Genomic DNA, 18,927 nt, shown 5'->3' on the forward strand with positions numbered 1-18,927 from the left:
GACGCTTTGCACGTTTTTTCCACGTTTCTGCAACCTTCATGCAGCTGCGTCCGAGTGCTATCCCTTTCGATCAGTAATGTAAATTGTGCCGGTGTTGGTTGCTGCTGATAAGTTGAGATGCCCAGGGCAAAGAAGGCCTTCGTCAGGCGTGAATTTCACGGCAACCGCTACGCTCATCGTGAAAAAGCAAAAGGATGTCCACGACCGAATGAGATCCCGAACGCCGAACGCGCCAGCTCCTCGACATCGAAGCTTTCAAGATTTTCTCTGTGCTTCCAGGAAGAGGATGTGCTACAGAGCAGCAGCCATTATGCCTTATTGGACATGGACGGCATTTGTGCCGCAATTACACAGATTTGTGTGTGCAGAGAGTGCAAATGAGTCGTTCAACCATGTCGTTTGGGAACGCGCGCCAAAGAATGTGTTTGTTAGGCTTCGGACCCTACGGATGGCAACACTGGATGCTGTTCTTTCATTTAATGATGGTAGCATCGCACGGGCCAACGTTTTGAAGGCGTGTGGATTGAACCCAGGGAGCAACACCATCAAGTGGCTGAGGGAAGCTGACCATAAGCGCATGTACTTTGCGGACCGAGCAACACGACAGCTTACAAAAGAGGCCCGACAGTCAAAACGACAAGCCGAAAAGCGAAAAAATGACGGCGACAGTGACTACGAAGCAGGGGGCTATTAAACCAATTACTATGGAGGCGTTTCTGCGAATAAAAAATGGTTTTTCACATCTTTTTTCTCTTTACGCTCTATTATCTCAAAACAGTGTTTTTTCTTACAAAGGTACCATTATTTCCAATGCCTTTCAAGACAGACGGCTGATTTTTTTTTTGCAATCATCTACATAAGTGTTGCCAACAACTGAACTAGAATTAAGCAATTTCACTGAGCAGTTATTCTGTTATAAATTTTGAAATGCGCAAAGAAAGGCCAGATTTGTGTACTACCGGAAAAATTTTTATTAAAAATCGAATTTTCAACACATTTCAAATATTCTAGTTCAGTAAAAAGAGCACAAAATTTGGCAAACAATGATATATGTATTATTAGGCTACTGTTATTAGTTACTGAGAAACATGTACCTCAACATGGCCTAAAATGCATGGGAAGTATAGGGCTTACCCTGTGCCCTTAAGCAGAGTTGTTCGGATGTGTTCGGCCGCCCTGCCTTGGGCAAGCTCCGTGCCGAACAACGCTTACGTGATTGCACTCAGAACACGGAAGAGACATTTACCAGTTGCATCAAGGACATCACAGATCTCTGTAATCGAATCAATCCAGCCATGCTCGAAGCAAATAAGATCACACCCTTAATGGCATTGCTGACAATGCATTTCAGATGTTCCTCACGAAAAATCCTGCCACCATTAGTGAGGTCATCAAGCTTTGCCAGAGCTATAAGCTCCGAAAGCAGCAAGCTTCAAAGTGGCGCTCTGGTGTCTGCGATGAGGTAGTCTCTGCATTGGCCCCGGACGATCCTACTCCTGAGGACTCCCCCTGCTCCAACAAATCAAAGCCGTAGTTTGCAAAGAGGTCCGCCCACCAGCTATCCCTCATCCCTCATTTCCAAGATCCCGCCCACACTGCTCCTGACTTGGCTCAGTCTTTGGCCCCTATCATGCGCTGTGTCATATAGGACCACATTGCTGATATGCTACCATCCAGCCCTGTGCTCCCTGTCACGGCCTCTCTGAATTTTTTTTCGAACTCCTCAAGCCTTCTGCGTCGCCCCACTAATGTCATCGCATTGTTCGTGGAGGGCTCCACAGTTCTCGCTCTCGTTGATATGGGTGCTGCAGTCTCCATCATCAGTGCAACTTTCTGTCGTCGACTCCGCAAGGTGACCACGCCACATTCCGACTTTTCGTTCCTCAGCTACGTGCACAACCCGTGTCCTCATCCAAGACGTTTTGTACACCATCGAGTTTATTGTTCTGTCTCACTGCTCACATGACGTCATTCTGGGATGCGACTTCCTTTCTATTCATCACACTGTTATTGACTGCGCACACGCGGAAATAGCCTTTTCACCCGTGTGACGCCCCCTTGTGCGACGTCCCTAACCAGTATGCCAAACTTCTTGTGACTGATACCAACATTCCTCCATTTTCTGCTGCCCTCATACCACTCTCCTGTGCCGGCGTCACTGATTCAGCTGTTTTTTTCACACATTCCGACGTCGCTTCCCACCATCACTGCTTTCTGTTTCCCTTTGCTGTTCTCAAGATACAAGATGGCCAGAGTGTGATTTGCGTCTCAAACCCATTTTCTTGCCTGACAGCCATCCTGAAGAACTTGATACTTCTCTTCCATATCTTGTTCTTGATACTACCGCTACCTTTTACATTGATGTCCTCAGCTCTTGCGATGTGACCGATTTGACACCTCACGACGTTTTCCAAAGTGCCATTGATGCTGATCTTCCGCCTGCGCTACGTGATCAACTCGTCGCCCTCCTCCAGAGCTTCAGTTCTTCCTTCAACTTTTCTCAGACTGCCCTGGGCCACAAGTCTGTCGGTGCACACACCATCGATACCGATACACGTCCCTCTTCGTGCCACTGTACTTATCACATGGCGGCCTCTGGACACTGAGCCATTCATGATCACGTGGATATGCTTCATCGGGGAATCACAAAGCCCTTCCACAGTCCCTGGGTGTCTCCGGTTGTGTTGGTAAAAAAAGATGGTTCCATCGGTTCTGCATTGATTACTGCCAGCTCAACAAGATCATACACAAGGATGTCTATCCTCTGCCACGCATCAATGACGCCGTGGACTGCTTGCAGGGAGTAGAAATTTTCTCTTCATCGGATTTGCGCTCCAACAACTGGCAGTTGCTGATGGTCGACGCTGATCACTCAAAAACTGCCTGTGTAACACCCGATGACTTATTTGCGTTCAGCGTCATGATGTCTGGCCTTTAAAACGCCCCCACAACTTTCGAACAAATGAGGGACACACTTCAGTGGCCTCAAGTGCCAAACCTGCTTTTGCTATCTTGATGATATCATTGTCTTTTCAACAGACTTTCCTTCTCATCTCCTCCCACTAAAGCATATCTTCACTTGTCACTGATGCTAGGCTTCAGCTGAACTTGAAAAATTGCTGTTTTACCGCCCGAACACACCACTTTGGGCCAAGTCGTTTCTAAGGATGGCATTCTGCCCGACTCCACTGAACTTTGTGCAGTTGCTAAATTTCCCCGGCCAACCTAAGTGATGCACCTCCACAGCTTTGTTGGCCTCTGCTTCCACTTTCTCCACTTTATCTTGAATTTCGCCTCTATCATTTCCCCCCTGACTCAGCCACTCACCAGCAGCTCCGACCTATCTGCTTGGATGCCTGCTTCTGATGATGCCTTCCACACACTGTGCTGCCTTTTGGTTTAGCCTCTCATCCTGCGCTACTTCGACCCAACTGTGCCTACCAAGATTCACATCGATGCCAGCGGTACTGGCCTCGGTGACGTTCTCACCCAGCAAAAACAGGGTTTCTGTGGTGACTACGTGGCCGGACCTTGACCAAAGCCGAGTCAAACTATTCTGTTATGGAACGAGAATGTTTAGCCATTATTTCGGTCATCGGAAAATCTCGCTTCCAAGTCTATGGCAGACCGTTCTATGTAGTCACTGATCACTATGCTCTGTGCTGGCTGTCCTCTCTGAAAGATCTGTTCGGCCGCCTCGCTCGCTGGGCTCCGAGTCTACAGGAATATGATATTCGTGTCATTTATCCCTCTGGCTTCAAGCATACTGATGCGGACACTCTCTCCTGCTTACCGCTACCTTGTGCTTCATCATCTGAACCGGTCTGTGCACCTACTATTTGTCCTCGCTTGCCACTACCAACATGTCCACTGAGCAGTGAAGAGACCCTTGGATTGCCACCCTTCTAGACTTTCTTTCGAGTCCCGTTACAGATCATTCGCCCCGAGCACTCATCTGCTGAACTCCGTCATTTCTCCATTCGGGACAGCCTCCTCTATTGCTGCAATTGCCTGCTCGATGAACGCAAATAACTCTGGTCATCCCCAGCGTCTCCTCACCAACATCTGTGCTCTTTTCACACGAACCCCCAGTGTGCTCACGGCGGCATGTTGAAAACCTACATGCGCATGTGTCTGCGGTTCTACTGGCGTGGCATGTACCGCTTTGTGCACACTTGCTCATCCTGCCAATGCCGTAAAACCCCTCAGCACAATTCACCTGCTTCACTGTAGCCATTACCCTGTCCTGCCCACCCGTTTGACTGCACTGGCATAGACCTCTACGGCCCCCACCCCACAACTCCCGATTTCCACAGTTGGATTATCCCGGCCATAGGTCATCTCACTCGTTATACCAAAACCTCTCCTTTACTGTCTGCTTCCTTTTCTCCTTCCTTTATTCGCAAGAACCTTATCCTATGCCATGGCATTTCTAAAGAACTGCCGAGCAACCGAGGACGCCTATCCTGTTGGACGCTCTTGAGGCCCCCCTGAAGGAATGCCGCATTATCGACCACACTGCTACGTATTACCACCCTCAGAAGAATGGTCTGATAGCATTTTAACTGAACCCTGAGCGACATGCTGGCCATGTACATGGACACCGACCACTCCAGCTAAGACAAGGTCATTCCCTTCGTCATCTACGCATACAACACAGCGACGCAAACCACCACTCAATTCTCTCCATTCTTTCTTCTATATGGGCGTGAGCCAACTGCACAATGGAAATGTCAGGGCAGTAAGGAAAAAGAGTCCACGCCACTCCCTCAAGCCGCCGACAGGTATGCTAAAGAATGCGGTCAGCTCGCTTGCTCGTTTACAACACAGAACCAGTGGCAGCAAAAACATCACCGCGACACCTGCGAGGGCTCTTCATCCTATCCTCTGGACTCCCTTGTGTGGCTCTGGGCACCTCCCATCACTCCCGGCCTTTCCCAAAAGCGGCTCGTTCAGGATCATGGTCCCTATTGGATCCTTCAGCAAACATCTCCTGTGAATTACCTGGTTGAGCCCACTGCACCCTCTGTGAGCTCGTGTTGGCATAAAACCGTCCATGTAAACCATTTTAAACATTACTATGATCCTTCTGTTCTTTTGTCCCCATAAGTCGCCAGGATAGCTCCTTTTTTACCAGGCAAAACTGTAATGTGCCAACTGTCACTATTTCCGCTACTGGCATACGCCGAGGCTACGGTGTGCCCGAAGACGAGGAAGTTGCTCTCTCGCTTGGTGCTGGCCACACCTGACGCTGCATTGCAAGATCCATCTCAGCTGCTCGGTCTGTGTGAGCACCCTGATTAAATGAATCCCTACACTTGCTATGTCTGTGCATATATTTTTTTTTTGCTTCCAGCACAATTCTTATGTATTTCAATTTGCAGTAGTAATCTAATTATATTATGAATGCTTAGCTCACAAAATATATGTAAAAAAATTCTTTCGAAGTATCAAGTTTTGTGTGCTTTGAGCAAAGCTGGAGCATAAGATCACATTAAACAGGAGTCAGAATTGGCGACATTTTGTCTCAATTGAGGCTCAAGTGTAATACATTTTTCCTGTTTTCATGACAATGCAGGCATTCATACACTTGTCTAGAGTAATCAAACAATGCAACAGTGAGTACAATGGCATCATTTACAAGTGGCAAAGAGTTCAAAACTTCTTATTGCGCCTAACTTCTCAAGTCTCTAAAAGGTAGTTAAACCTCGTTTTAACAAAGTTGGTAAAATCCCCAGCTTACTTTGTAACACTGAAATTCGTCTCCTAGCATGACAGAAAGCCGTCATAAACGCGCTTTGGATCATTAATGGGGAAAACCTTTATTTGCGAAGGAAGCCCATTACTTTTGCCCTTTCTTCGCCACCAATAACAGCATTATGCACATCTTGCTCGTGTTGCAAGCTCGCAAGCCGCCACAGCATGTCGACCGCACCGAACACCTCGTGGCTGACCAGGGCAAAGCACCCATCTTGAGTTTTGGTTTTGAATCTATCGCCATCCTCTTGTGAGTGCCCTGTGCACACCGCCGACACGCCAGTGCGTTTTGCCACTGTCACCGTTGTGATCTCGTGAGAAGGAGGTGAGAAAACAGGAGAAGGAAGGCCACTGTCAGTGGTGGTAGCAACCCTCACAGCGGGCCACACAGTCTGCTGGCCTGGCAGCCTGTCAAGGCTGAGCAGACGCTCTTGCCAGCCTCGCTTATACTACCCCAGAGGCACGGTTAGTGGTGTGCGCTCCGATGCTCACTTTGGCACATGCTCCATTCAACTGCTCACGACAGCGGTAAAATTTTTCCTCAGGTTAGTTTCTAGCACTCAATGAAATTTCAATACATTGAAAGTGTGGCAAAATCTACTTCGTTATATTGATGCTAAAAATAAGTGGTGTTCTGTGGACGCAAAGTTTTGAAAACTGGAATATTTTGTGACATCGAGGATTTTATTACATTGAAGTCAGTTATTACATCGACGTTTAACTGCATATTGGGCCCGCAAGGCAGCAGAAATTGTCCCAAATGCACAACCAAGCACACTTTCGAGCTCTCTAGAGAGGTCTGTGGATGCCTGTACACATCACTGAAAGGACTCTGTGCATGTTTTTTTCTTTATTTTGATTTGTTGCATTTATTTTTATATGGATTGCAGTGGTACAAGAGCAGAATGTCCAAAGACTGCCATGGTTAATGTGTTTTTAGTCATCATGAGGTGAGATCGAAGACCCATTTTCCCAAGAATTTCATCCCAGAGAAACAGAGCAACTGGCCAGAGGAAAACTTGTACCACTGGAAAACTAATAGGTACCGGGCTGCACTAGGGATATGCGGAAAATGTGAACCTTGCACTACATGCACACGATGTGAATGCTCAAACCGATAGACCATTGCTGCAGTTTCTCAGTGCAAAGTTAAAGTGCTTACAGCTGAGGGAAAAAAAAAAAAAAAGACTTACCGGAAAGAGACACATTGAAAGAGTCTTCAGAGCCACTAGAGTCTCGCCGCACTTTTCTTCTGACGACCAGTGGCTTCTTTATCAGTAGCAAGCCCTTACGACTGCCGTTGCTACTTCGCTTCATGGCACCCTCTGTTTGTGTTGAGACCTCAGCTTCTGAGGAGACAGATGTCACAACTTTGCTCTCTATTGTTGATTGATTGTGGCCACCACTGCAGACAAACACATGCAGTAAAAACTTAATTCATTCAGAAATGCCACTCCCATTTTGAGACACAACTGTTGACAAACACTCTTTTGTTGCGATTACTGTTTGTTCAGAACCTGAATTCATAAATAATGTACAGCAAAATGCCTGCCACAAGACCTGTAATGCTACATAGTTGTGCTCATGCTATGTCGCATGACCTGGAAACACAACATAGCTCAAAAGCGCAGTGCTCATAATCTGCAAGGTGCAATTTTATTTACTTTTTGGGAGAGCTTATGTGATAGTAATGGCAGTCACAGATGACACTGTGGTTCACAGTAACTAACATTGAAGCCAAAGAACCCAATCATCTCGCTAATGTACAACCTCTGTCAAAAGTGCCCCTGGCCCAAAGGGTCCACCTTTGCACCATGTAGCATGGCCCTTCGGCACCCCTGCAGCATCAAATCCCTGGTGAGTGAGCAGATCTGTCACTTTACTCCTATGGAGCACTGGAGCTTCAAGTACTCCACTGCACTGTCCAGCAGCAAGTTCCATGGGATGGACATTCTTGACAAGGCTGTATGTGTGAATAGTGTGGAGAGAGACATGGCTACCAATTTATTCCTTAACCAGTATATTCCTAACAATTTTTAAAGGGACATGAAAGCGAATTTCGATTATAACCATATTTCACAGAACGAGTGCTATGAGACACTTAAAATATGCAGCTGTATTGCTGCCCTACAACTTGTTTATATAAAGCTGAAGTAACTTTCTGCAAGGCTGAAAGACATCAGCATCAATGTAAACTGCCGCTCTGATGTAACAATAGCCTACATATGATTTCCATTGCCCTGTCTTCAGTATACTAGCTTACTCGAAGCGTATAATTAGCTCTAAGTGAACTTAACTAAACTGGGTTAAACGAAGTGCTTCTAACACAATAAACACCATCAAAACACACTTTCAACAATAATGCAATGGATCATGTTAATGGTCACATCAACAGCGCAAGAAACACAAGCAACCCCAACAGACACAAGCAGCCCCAACTCATCCAACTCGTTCTACTTCTAGAAGTGCTTTTCAGTAAAGGAAAAAAAAAAAGTACTGTAGAGACCCTGAACTGCAGTTTCTAAAACCAAAATTGAAGAATGCATGAAATCATCTTCCCTGTCCCATTAAGCTAGAAATCATCATATGAGGGCGTGCAATAAGATATCTATATGAATATGGAATCAAAATTTTCCGAGAAAATTGAACCTACTACTTTTCAATGTAATCCTCCCCGCCCCTTGACTTAACGCACTTATTCCATTTCGCCTTCAGTGATAGGATTCTCTCAGAATACAGGGAGACTACTTTCTGCTGCAGGAACCTTATTACCACATCTCTGAATCAGGAAATTGTTGCCCACGTGGAAACTTCTTCAGGTTATGAAAGAGAAAGCAATCACTGGGAGCCAGGTCTGGACTGCAGGATGGCTGGCTACGTACATTCCGTAGCTGCATTCCGTACTAGCAGCAACACACTGCCAACAACTTCCCATGGCACTTGTTTGGTTGTGTCATGTACAGTTAAACCTCGTTTTAACGAAGTTGATAAAATCGGCAGTTTACTTCACAATATTGAAATTTCACTGCATCTACAATTTCTCTACAAATTTCACTACAATTTGTCTCTTGTTATGCTAAGAATCCACCAAAAACGCGTTGCAGATAACTAATGGGAAAAAAATTTATTTGCTATTAAAGCGGCCCTTCTGCTCTTTCTTTGCTAGCAGCAACGGCGTTATGCACGTCTTGCTTATGTTGTGACCTTGCGAGCCACCTCAGCACGTCCATCGCGCCAACCACCTCAACAGTGACTGGGACGAAGTACCCATCTTGAGTTTTGATTTTGCTGTCAACGTCATCCTCTTGTAAGTGCCCCGAGCACACTGCTGAGATGACTCGTTCCGCCACTGTCACCGGTGCGACCTCTTGGCCGACGGCGGAGGTCTCACAGCAGTCAACACCGTCTGCCCCCTCTGCCTCCCCCTCCCTTCTGCTTAAACTCCTTTCTTACTCCATATCGACAAGCGCGAGAAGAGTGTCCTCCAATCACCAACCACTGAAATGAAATCAGGCACACCCCGCACCTCGTGTTTTCCACCGTAAGTGCCTGCATCGTCTTAGTCAGAAGCTAGGTTGTCAGGTGTCAAGCGTGTGATGGGCTTCGCAGCTGACTGATGTGCCAATGGTACTGACCCTTCCGGTTGTTTAATCAAGCTTTGAGCATCTGCAAACGCAATAAACGTGGCGCGCTGCCTTTGGGAACAGGGAATGCGAAACATTCAGTGCTGATTTTGGGTGAGATTGCAAGCCGTGGGCTGGCCTTGCAGGCTCCCAAGACTGAGCAGACGCTTGTGACAGCCTCGCCCATACTATCACGGATGGTGCGGCTGGTTGCGTGCTCGCCACTATGATCTTCGTCGTAGTGGCGTCTGCCTGTGCATTTTGTATGTGAAAGCTGGGTGGCGCCCATAATACGTGCGTGCTCTGATGCACACTTGGGCACACTCTGCCCAACCATTCAAGCACGCTATACAATTTTTTGTCTGGTTTCCAGCCAGCCATGAAATTTCGTTACATGAAAGTGAAGTAAAATCTACTTCTTTATATTGAAGGTAAAAATACATGGTGGTCAATGGATGCAAAGTTATGAAAACTGGAATACATTGTTACATCCAGCTTTAACTAACTTCTTCATTAATGAAGCATAGGTGTCTACAGTAATTGTCTTGTGTGGCATGAATTCTAGTCATAAAATGTCTTCTGTCTCCAAAAAGAGCATTGCCACAATCTTTCCAGCTGACTGCTGCACATGAAATTTCATTAGAGATGGTCACCCATTTCACTACTTCCACTGAATTTATTTTCACTTCTCACTTCTGATTGATGGATCGAAAAAATCTGCCGCAAATGCAGCAGAATCACGCAAAGTGATATTTTTCCAAGTGCATGCCATTCCAATAGCTGACGCCGTTCTGCGGGCGCTCTACGCTGGAACCTCAACTTCAAGGACGTTTCAAACTTGGTGTTTTGCGAGAAAAATACAAACTAAGCAAGAAACTAAAGTAGTATCTGAACAACCCACTGAATGTCGCAACAACTCCTTGGTGGCCCCAGTAGCACTGTAATCTTGCTTTGAATGCGTCTGTCACTGATGATTAATGCATAGTGGCGTGGTAACGAAAGAGTTGAAATAGAACACCACAAAACAACCTCTACACTGAAATGCTACCTAGAAAGGACTGTCAGACCTCCAGGAGGTTTGGCGAGCTCAAGGTCGGGAGTGAAAATGCCCAACTCCTCTCGCACCACAGCTAACGCTTAAACATTTGCATTACACACTCGCAACTGTCCTGCATTCAAAACGTGCATCTGACCTTCAGGACTGGTGTTCAGCAAATCCGCTTTATCTTGCCGCGACTGGCCAGCGCCGTCGACTAACACAATATCATCGGATCGCACAATGATACAGCAAACACCTTTCAAAACAAATGATGCTAAACACCTGTGACATGAACGTGGCCGACAACCCACTTTTGTTGATGAATGGATGGACAGATGGACGGACAAATGGATGATATGAAATTTTGACTATCGCAAAAAAATATGCCAGAACTTTTTTTTCTCCGTGTAACGAACCCTCCCCCCAAACTGACATGAACTTTTCAGAAGAAAAAAAAAAAGCAGGCTCATTACGTGTGTAAAATACGGTATTACAAGAGGAAACAGCAAAGCCATTATAACATGTATATGGGGCAAGGGCACCAGGTCTCGTGTAGAACAAGTGCAAACCCACAACTCTATTATTAAGAGCAAACACAAGAGCTTCAGGTAGGATAGGAATAACTACTAAAATGCCGGCAACCGACGGTTTAACACATCGTAAAGTTGGCCAAGCATCGACCCGAGGTTATGCCCTACTCTGCACTACCCAATTCGGCACGTTTGTGGTAAGGAACACTAAAACGTGCAGAATGACCTAAAAGCAGCAGTTACAGGGTTTTTTCACTTTTTACTGTCAGCACAATTTCTGGTCACATTTTCTGCCTTATTTAAAAGTCTCCTTGATATAAAAGCGCAGGCATAATGAACACATCTTGCATGGCGATCAAGCGTGCTTCAAGTGAGCTCAACCGTAACCATCCTTGCTATTCACAACTCGAGCATCCTGAGCAGCAGACGCTCTCAGGCCAGAAGAGAACCAGTCAATGTCTTTAAAGCAAAATTTTATCACCTTGTTGACTCTGTCCTTGTCACTTCTTCCTGAATGGATTCTGTGACTGAAGTGGCCTTAGCATCCACTTCTTCCGACACTTCCTCTTCAAATGATGCATCTTCAGGATATGTCACACTTTTGGGCTCCCCACTGCCCTTGGATTTAGAAGTCTGTGCATCCAATTGAGAAGGAACACTTGTTGTGACAGAGCTCTCCAGTTTACCTGTAAAAGCACCCATTGAAATGCTATAAATTATGAAATATTACTGTATTTCTGCAGATCACCTTTAATCGGAACTGAGTAGTGTTCAATATGTTAGCTTTTAAAGCTGCAATTTTTCATCAGGTGATCGAATTTGAAGATGTTTCACTAAAACGAAAGTCTAAAATAACCTTTTTCCTGGGAGAATGTCTCCACCAGCGATGATGAACTTTTGCCACCGGAGCACTAACCTCTGTATGCCTTTGTAAAAGAATGTGGATGGCTGTTGACACCAATGATACACTGTACCTTACAGGTCAGTCCTAGAGGCAAAGAACTTTTGGCTGTTTCTCAAGATCAGGAACATGTGCACGGCACATAGACCTTGCTTCTGCCAAGGCGGTCATCAATGCAGAGCACTGTAGGTGCCAAGAGCCCCTCGTATTCAATTAAGCGGTATACACACAAGTGGAGGCACGTAGAAAAACTGACGGTCCTGGGAGAGAGTACATTTCAAACTTTCATTGAAATGTCACGTCCTAGAATTCTAGCAATTCTTTCTATTACTCTGTCCTCTTCTTCATCTTCCTATTCCCTCAACCTTACCTGGATAATAAAGATAACCTGTCCTCCTACTTTAGACATTGCGCTTTTTATCGTTGTCATTGTGAAGTCTGCAGTGCGGACTCGACAGAGTTGGTGTGCAAAGGAGACATGGTAATGTTGCTGCAAAAGGTGGACGTGATAGTGCTGGCGCAGATAGCACACGCAAAAGTGTTGCCACTAAGTGCAGAGGCAAACGTGGGCGATAAAGTTGGTTAAAATTTGGTGAGCATCATCACTGGAATCTTACCCTGTCTTCTAGACACTGCCAAAACTTGGCGGCTCAATATTTGGCACATGCTCAACACATGGTAGCACTACACCTCTGACAGATGACTGATGATGGAAGTTCTGATGGCAAAGCATCAGAACTTCCAGCATCGCTTGCTATTTCTCCCGTAACACCCGCCAACATAAGTTAACACTTCTCAAAATGAGAGAAATGAGGTAACTAAGATTACTGGGCACTCGTCCATTGCTTGATTGCTAACCCATTGTAATACCAACAAAAGCCAGCGTTATCAGAGTAATAGCCCTAGCTGAAATCCAGACACTTTTCTGTGGACTCAAAAACTGCAGGATGGACCCCAGCAGATTTCTGCATTGAAAATTACAGCCAAAGAGGCGGAGTTACTGAGCACCGTTTGTACTTTTAAGGATCGTGCGTTTAATTTAAACCTCAAGCCCTGATATCTGGAACACTTTCGCAGGCACAGGGTACCCAATAATGCCACAAAAACTAAAGTGCTGCCCCTATTAGTAGAGCATTCACCTCTTATCTGGCAGTACTTTTCAAGCCTAACAAGTTAACTTCATAAATTCAACACCCCCTTTTATTTAGCTGCTGCCAGAAACCTAGCTCCTCATACTGACCACACAATTGACTTGTGCATTCTGTATGTTCCGAACTGCCATGTCTTCTATTTTTATTGGGTCTACTTTTTAGAGACGCAATTGGCATGTGACTTGGTCTCCAAGGAAAGTTTGAGTGTTCTTGTGGATAGAAAACACAGTGAAGCCTCATTTCTCAGAGTCGTAAAAACAGAAAAAAATTACAATAAACAGAAGTATGAGATAAGCAAAAACGGTTAAATGTTCAGAGTACTAATCGTGCACCGCAAAAAGTTGCAATCTTCCCTCAGCTTTATTTTCCAATATGAATTCCACTACACAAACACAGCAGTAAATCACCGCGAAGAGAGTCCCATGTAGTGACACCGCAGCACAAGAAACACTGCTATCAGAAAGCACAGTAGAAGCGAACAGCACGCGACTGAAGTTGATAACAAAGCTGGGCAGTGGTTGCCACCTCCACTGCAGCTCAGAAGCTGCTACCGAGAGTGAGAGGGGGGGAGGTGGGACAGGTCAAGTCTGCCTGGCTGGCATTGCCACGAGAAGTAGATACTGTCCTCGTGTCAGCTTTCTGAATCCTGCAAACTCCGAATCTGGGGGAACAGGCAGCATGCGTCAGCACTAAAATTGTACAAAGTGAAGCGACACAGGGACATGACGAGGGGCATGCATTGCAGCGCTCTAGCAGACTTGCTTGTTGGTCGGAGGCATGGTTCACAAAGTGACCTGTGGGCCGGCAAACTATTGGCTAATAGGCCTTTTTTTGAGTTTACACAGGCAAAATTTTGACATATCCTAACTTGACACGTGTATTTCGAGATAATTCATTGGAAACGCATGGTAGCTAACTGAGTAACATGAAAAGCCTAACTGTGCAACATGAAAAGCTTTTGAGTTCTGATATTTTTAGGTATTTAAGTTTGAGCAAATGAGGGTATATTGTGCAATGCAACTAACTATGTTACCTTAAAAGGAGCTTGTAAATGCAAAAAACTTTACTAAGCCATGAGTTTCATTACAAGAGGACCCACCCCAAAACATTACATCAGCTAGCAAAGTTCACACAACCAAACAAAAAGTTGACCAAACATAAAAAATTCATGGGTGATCAATGCAATTGATGCAGAAGGGAATGCATTAGTATGTGGGGTCTGATTTCGGCGATTTGTGTTGACAAACTGAATTTATTCACAGCAATGACAACTTAAGTTTTGCTTTGACAAATTATTTCTATGCATGTTTTTTAATTCTTTGACTGCAATTCCAATTCTTCAAATTATATTTCTAATTCCAATTTTTTCAATTGCAATTGCAATTCTGATTTTAATTATAATTCTTCCTATTCCAATTTTTTCGATTCTTTATCTCCTCCTTTCCCCTCAGCAATGGCGCACATGCGTGCTCTGCGCTTCCTCCTTCGTGATGCCATAGAACCTTCTCCACACTCCACTGTACATGGACAGACAAATGCCGGGTTTTCGTTTGCATAGCCGTTCTAATGCTCACGCATTAATGAACGGAGTAAATGAAAGTGTCGGTTCTGCTGCACTGAAAAAGCTGGTTATGCTAACTTGCTAAGGCAACACCTTGTATTTCCTTGACTTGTGCCTTTTTTTGCAGGATTTCACTGCTTCATGCCTTCCTAACCGTGTTTAAGCCCAGACAAGTTTGCACCTTGTAATCGGTGTGTCAGACACTACCGATTTTTTTTTTCCAAGGTCAGATATCTTTCATGTGTTTCTTGTGCACCCAATGACTTCAAAATAGCAGAAACCCTCTTGCTGAAATTTCTAGTGTTTGCTAGATCTGTGTGCATCAAAACAGGTCAATCACAAGCTGTAATGTTTGCACAAAGCTCCACTGAAACCATTGTAGAGCTGCAATATTTTACTGTCAAACTCTGCAAGGCCTTGTAATTCATGGCAGTGCATTCACAGATTGGAAACTGTAAAGAGCATACAAAGTCATAACACTAGTGTGCTACTGTAGGCAAAAGCACAGCTTCCGCCACTGGCATGTGAATGGAAAGGCAGGGACATATTTGCTTGCAGGTAACTAATCATTGCAACAACTGAAATCGTATGAGTACTATTCACATTCCAGTCACTTGTAACAATGTAAGTAGTACGCACCCTGCGGCGGAGTCTTGGCACCACGTGCACGAAGCTTGGCAAGGGCCCTGCGCTCAAGGGCACGCACATTGGCCTCTTCGGTATTGAGCTTTTTTTGCCATTCCAGGAGCTGCTGCACATGCTTACGCCTGCTCTGCAACTTTTGCTGCCGCTCTTCCAAAAACCTACATGTATGGCATTTTTGCAGTGCACTTACACTTCAGACACACCTAAGGCAAACAGTGCAGACACATGAAAACAAAGGGAAGAAAATCATAATTTGTTGCCATACATTTCTATCTTTTGATGTATTCATTACAACAAGCTATCACATTAATCTTACAAGCCGTACCTCTGATTCACTTCAGACAAACTCCCTGCACAATATAAAGGTCTTAACAGCAGCTGTTTGCACCTCAGTAAGAAAAGTGACATGTACTACACTGCAGAGGATAATCAGATGTAGATGAAGTTCACAAAGAAAAAAAGAACAGCTCACTAAAAATCAGAACAGCTTGTACTCACCGCTGGCTAGCATTAAGCTTCAAATGCGTGGAGTCCTCAAATTCTACAGGAAAAAAAAAACAAAAATGAACCAGCAAGAACATTTCCTCTAACAATTAATTCAAGTAAAACTATATTCAAGTAAAACTATGTTATGTAAAACTATGTGATTTCATGCCTACAGTCCTCAATGATCATTACACTCTACAATTTGTCTTGATAAATACAAAGAAGTAAGTTCAAAAGGTAAAATTTCAGCTTGAATAAAATTTCAAGTAAAGCAGTAATAAATACCTGCAAAAAATGTCATGTAAAATTTAATGCTGAACACTAAAAAAGCAGACTGCAGGTCTAAAATTACTTGCTTATTCTTTTCCCGTCACTGTTTCAAATAATAACTGCAATCAGTGACGTGCGGCCAGGAAATGATGAAACCAATAATACCTTACATTAAAACAGAAAAAAAACTACAACTTGACAGTATGACATGTTTTCTTGCTTAGATTCTGTTCTATGTTGCAGATATATCTGCACACATGCACAAGATCTAGAGCCCAGGAAACTGCAAACAGAACACAGACCCAGAAAGCAACAGCAGCATGAAATACTAGAAAGGACAAAAACAATGGCACACAGGCACCAAACTCAAAGAAAAGAACATCACAGCCTCCAGCGCAAATAGCATGACCATATTTGAGAATCCTTGAAAGTTGAACGCTAAGTGTCGCAAATTCATGCCATTACTGAGCTTGCATACAAATTCTGATGCCAAAAATTGAAGGAGACACTTAAGCTCAGTCTTAAGGGTACGACGCGATAGCGTTGGAGGGTTAACACCCATATATGTGGGACCAGCCATTTTCTACTTCATATTCATAGATCCCTGGGAGTCCTCACACCACTGCTGGTGCAGCTGGGCAGTGGTTAAGTGATGTGCCACTGCCTTGCAATGGCACAATCTGGTGGGCAGGTTACGTGACCAGCCCATTTTTCAACCAAGGCGGGTTGCGAAAGGCTGACAGATCATTAAGGAAGGCCACCTTACACCGGCCGATTTTTCGCTCACAACACCGCTGCCACCGGATTTTCTGCAGAATAGGCACCCTAATGCTGTCGCGGTAATATGCTTTCAGCAGCCAGTGTTTTCTGATCAAAATAGCAGGCGACGCTGAAAAAGCTGTGCGACGGAAAAGGGGGCACAAACATGCAACTTTGAACTTGTATTCAATGAGTGTCGTAAGAATAGGAAGGTATTAGTTGGATAAAATTTTCCTGTCCTTGTGCCCATGAATTTGTCTGATATGTTTAAAACGCTTTTTTTTTTGTGCATATGCTGTTGATTTCTGGTTTGTCATGAATTTGCTATATTGGACATTTGTACCACTTAGTATTATGGGGTTCAATGGCCCAAGGCAACTCAGGCTATATGGGACGCCGTAGTGGAGGGCTCTAGATAATTTCGACCACCTGGGGTTTTTTAGTGCGCAGCGACATCACGCAAGGCACGGGCCTCTAGCATTTCGCCTGAATCGAAATGCGACCGCCTTTTTGGGTCTTTTGGGTCAACAGCTGAACACCATAACTACTGAGCCACCGCGGCAGCTTATTTGCGCCACATAGTATTTGTTCAAGGAGATGCACTGAAACTCATCCGACTGGAGAATCTCTGCATCTCCCTTGACACATTACATCTAAAATAAGTTAAGAGTCCACTAAACCAGAGGATACGTATTTCGTTAGGAAATATGATAATTCCCGAAGAAAGCAAAAGCCTGAACTAGAGGAGGAAGAGGGAACCTCAATTTGGTGACCACAGCCCAAACTCTTACATGACACCCTACACCACTCCACCACCCTCTTCCTTTGCCCTTATCCCTCACCACACCAGCCTTTCATCCTTGCATGCAGGAGCCTATATAATCCTTGTCAAGGATACTGCAATTGCCCAGACAAGGAGGTTTTTTCTGTCAAAACCTTGATCACAGGACTGTGACTCTCCTTTTCCCTTCCTGTGCTCAAATCTGTGCATCAAGAAGCATCTTATGTACTCTTTTCTCCCATGAGCTACTGCAAGAGCGACTGTGACAGTGATAACTTGGGCTTCCCATACATTTTCGAAAAGGATCAGTCATTGAACATAACAGTAATGATTACTAGTAGGATCACAATGGTGGAAAAGAACATGTGAAATAGATGGAAAGAGACTGCCAAAATGGTCACATTGGCAAGTAACAAGGTGAAAGCAACTGCACTACAATGGTAAGATAAATTTCTACAGTCGCTGACCGATATTTCTGACTCAGCGGGACCCGGAAAACAGTCCGAATAATTGAACAGTCCGAAAAATCTGTGAGCTCCAAAAAATAATCTTTCTGTGAAAAGCCACCTTTGAAAATCCCTAACTTTGGTGCTCCCCACATTCTGCTGGGAAGCGATAATATTAGGCTGTATCTGAGCCAGTCATGCTTTCGTCATGTCCGCACCACCTCACGTCACCATACCAGACAATGCGACGCAGCTGCACGTCATGCCGCAAACGAATGCACGTGCCACGCAAAGCAAGACCAGTCAGTTTCCATGGGCAATGACGCTCGAAGACCAAGAGAGGTAGCCCACAGGAAAATGAGAGTGGAAGCGAATGCCTCCGAATGCATGACGTCATCACCACTCATTGTCAGCTACTACCACAGCCCTACATGGCACTGTGCGTGTAGAGGAGCCCAAATAGCGTTGAAACCTTCATCGGTGATTACGTCACTAGTATTTCAAATGCTAGCAAAATAAACATGGCATGCTTTACCTGCAAGTTTCGTACATTCGAATGAACCCCTAAGGCTCCTCGAACACTAAAACCTGCTCAGTTTTCTGTTACACCCTGCAATATAACAATTTGATGTATTTGTAAATTTAAATTGTTAGGTTTCAAAAGCCATTGCTAAAAAGTTTTTTTCACACAGCACAATGCAGTCACCCTTACCTGGAAAAGTGCCACTGCTCTCAAATGTTGAATCATAGCTATTAGGAAGTGACGACTTCTGTTCACCCTGCACCAGTAAAAAGATCATTCAGGAAAGGAGACAGCACATAAGTTGTTTGACAGCCAGATAAGCTCACAGTCAGCCACACTTGCATTTCAGTAGCCCAAAATACCTTTAGAAGTTCATGCTTCGTATTATTTACTTATGCATTACTGCAGACCTTTAATGATTCAAGCACGGGTGCAAAAAGCACACAAGGAGAAAT

General features: G+C 44.7%; 1 protein-coding gene across 4 annotated transcripts in view; it reads right to left on the minus strand.

Moving 5' to 3' along the window:
• Window positions 1–18,927, minus strand: part of LOC144115064 (uncharacterized) — a 159,817-nt gene that overhangs the window by 24,898 nt on the left and 115,992 nt on the right. For all 4 annotated transcript variants that reach the window (XM_077649199.1, XM_077649201.1, XM_077649200.1 and 1 more), the window contains exons 26-30: window positions 18,662–18,728; window positions 15,706–15,748; window positions 15,202–15,365; window positions 11,431–11,635; window positions 6,951–7,162 (exon numbers count right to left, since the gene is read on the minus strand). In XM_077649199.1, coding sequence (XP_077505325.1) covers window positions 6,951–7,162; window positions 11,431–11,635; window positions 15,202–15,365; window positions 15,706–15,748; window positions 18,662–18,728 — 691 coding nt within the window. The remainder of the gene's footprint in view (window positions 1–6,950; window positions 7,163–11,430; window positions 11,636–15,201; window positions 15,366–15,705; window positions 15,749–18,661; window positions 18,729–18,927) is intronic.

Source organism: Amblyomma americanum, chromosome 1 (genome assembly GCF_052857255.1).
Source record: "Amblyomma americanum isolate KBUSLIRL-KWMA chromosome 1, ASM5285725v1, whole genome shotgun sequence".
Taxonomy (NCBI): Eukaryota; Metazoa; Arthropoda; class Arachnida; order Ixodida; family Ixodidae; genus Amblyomma; species Amblyomma americanum.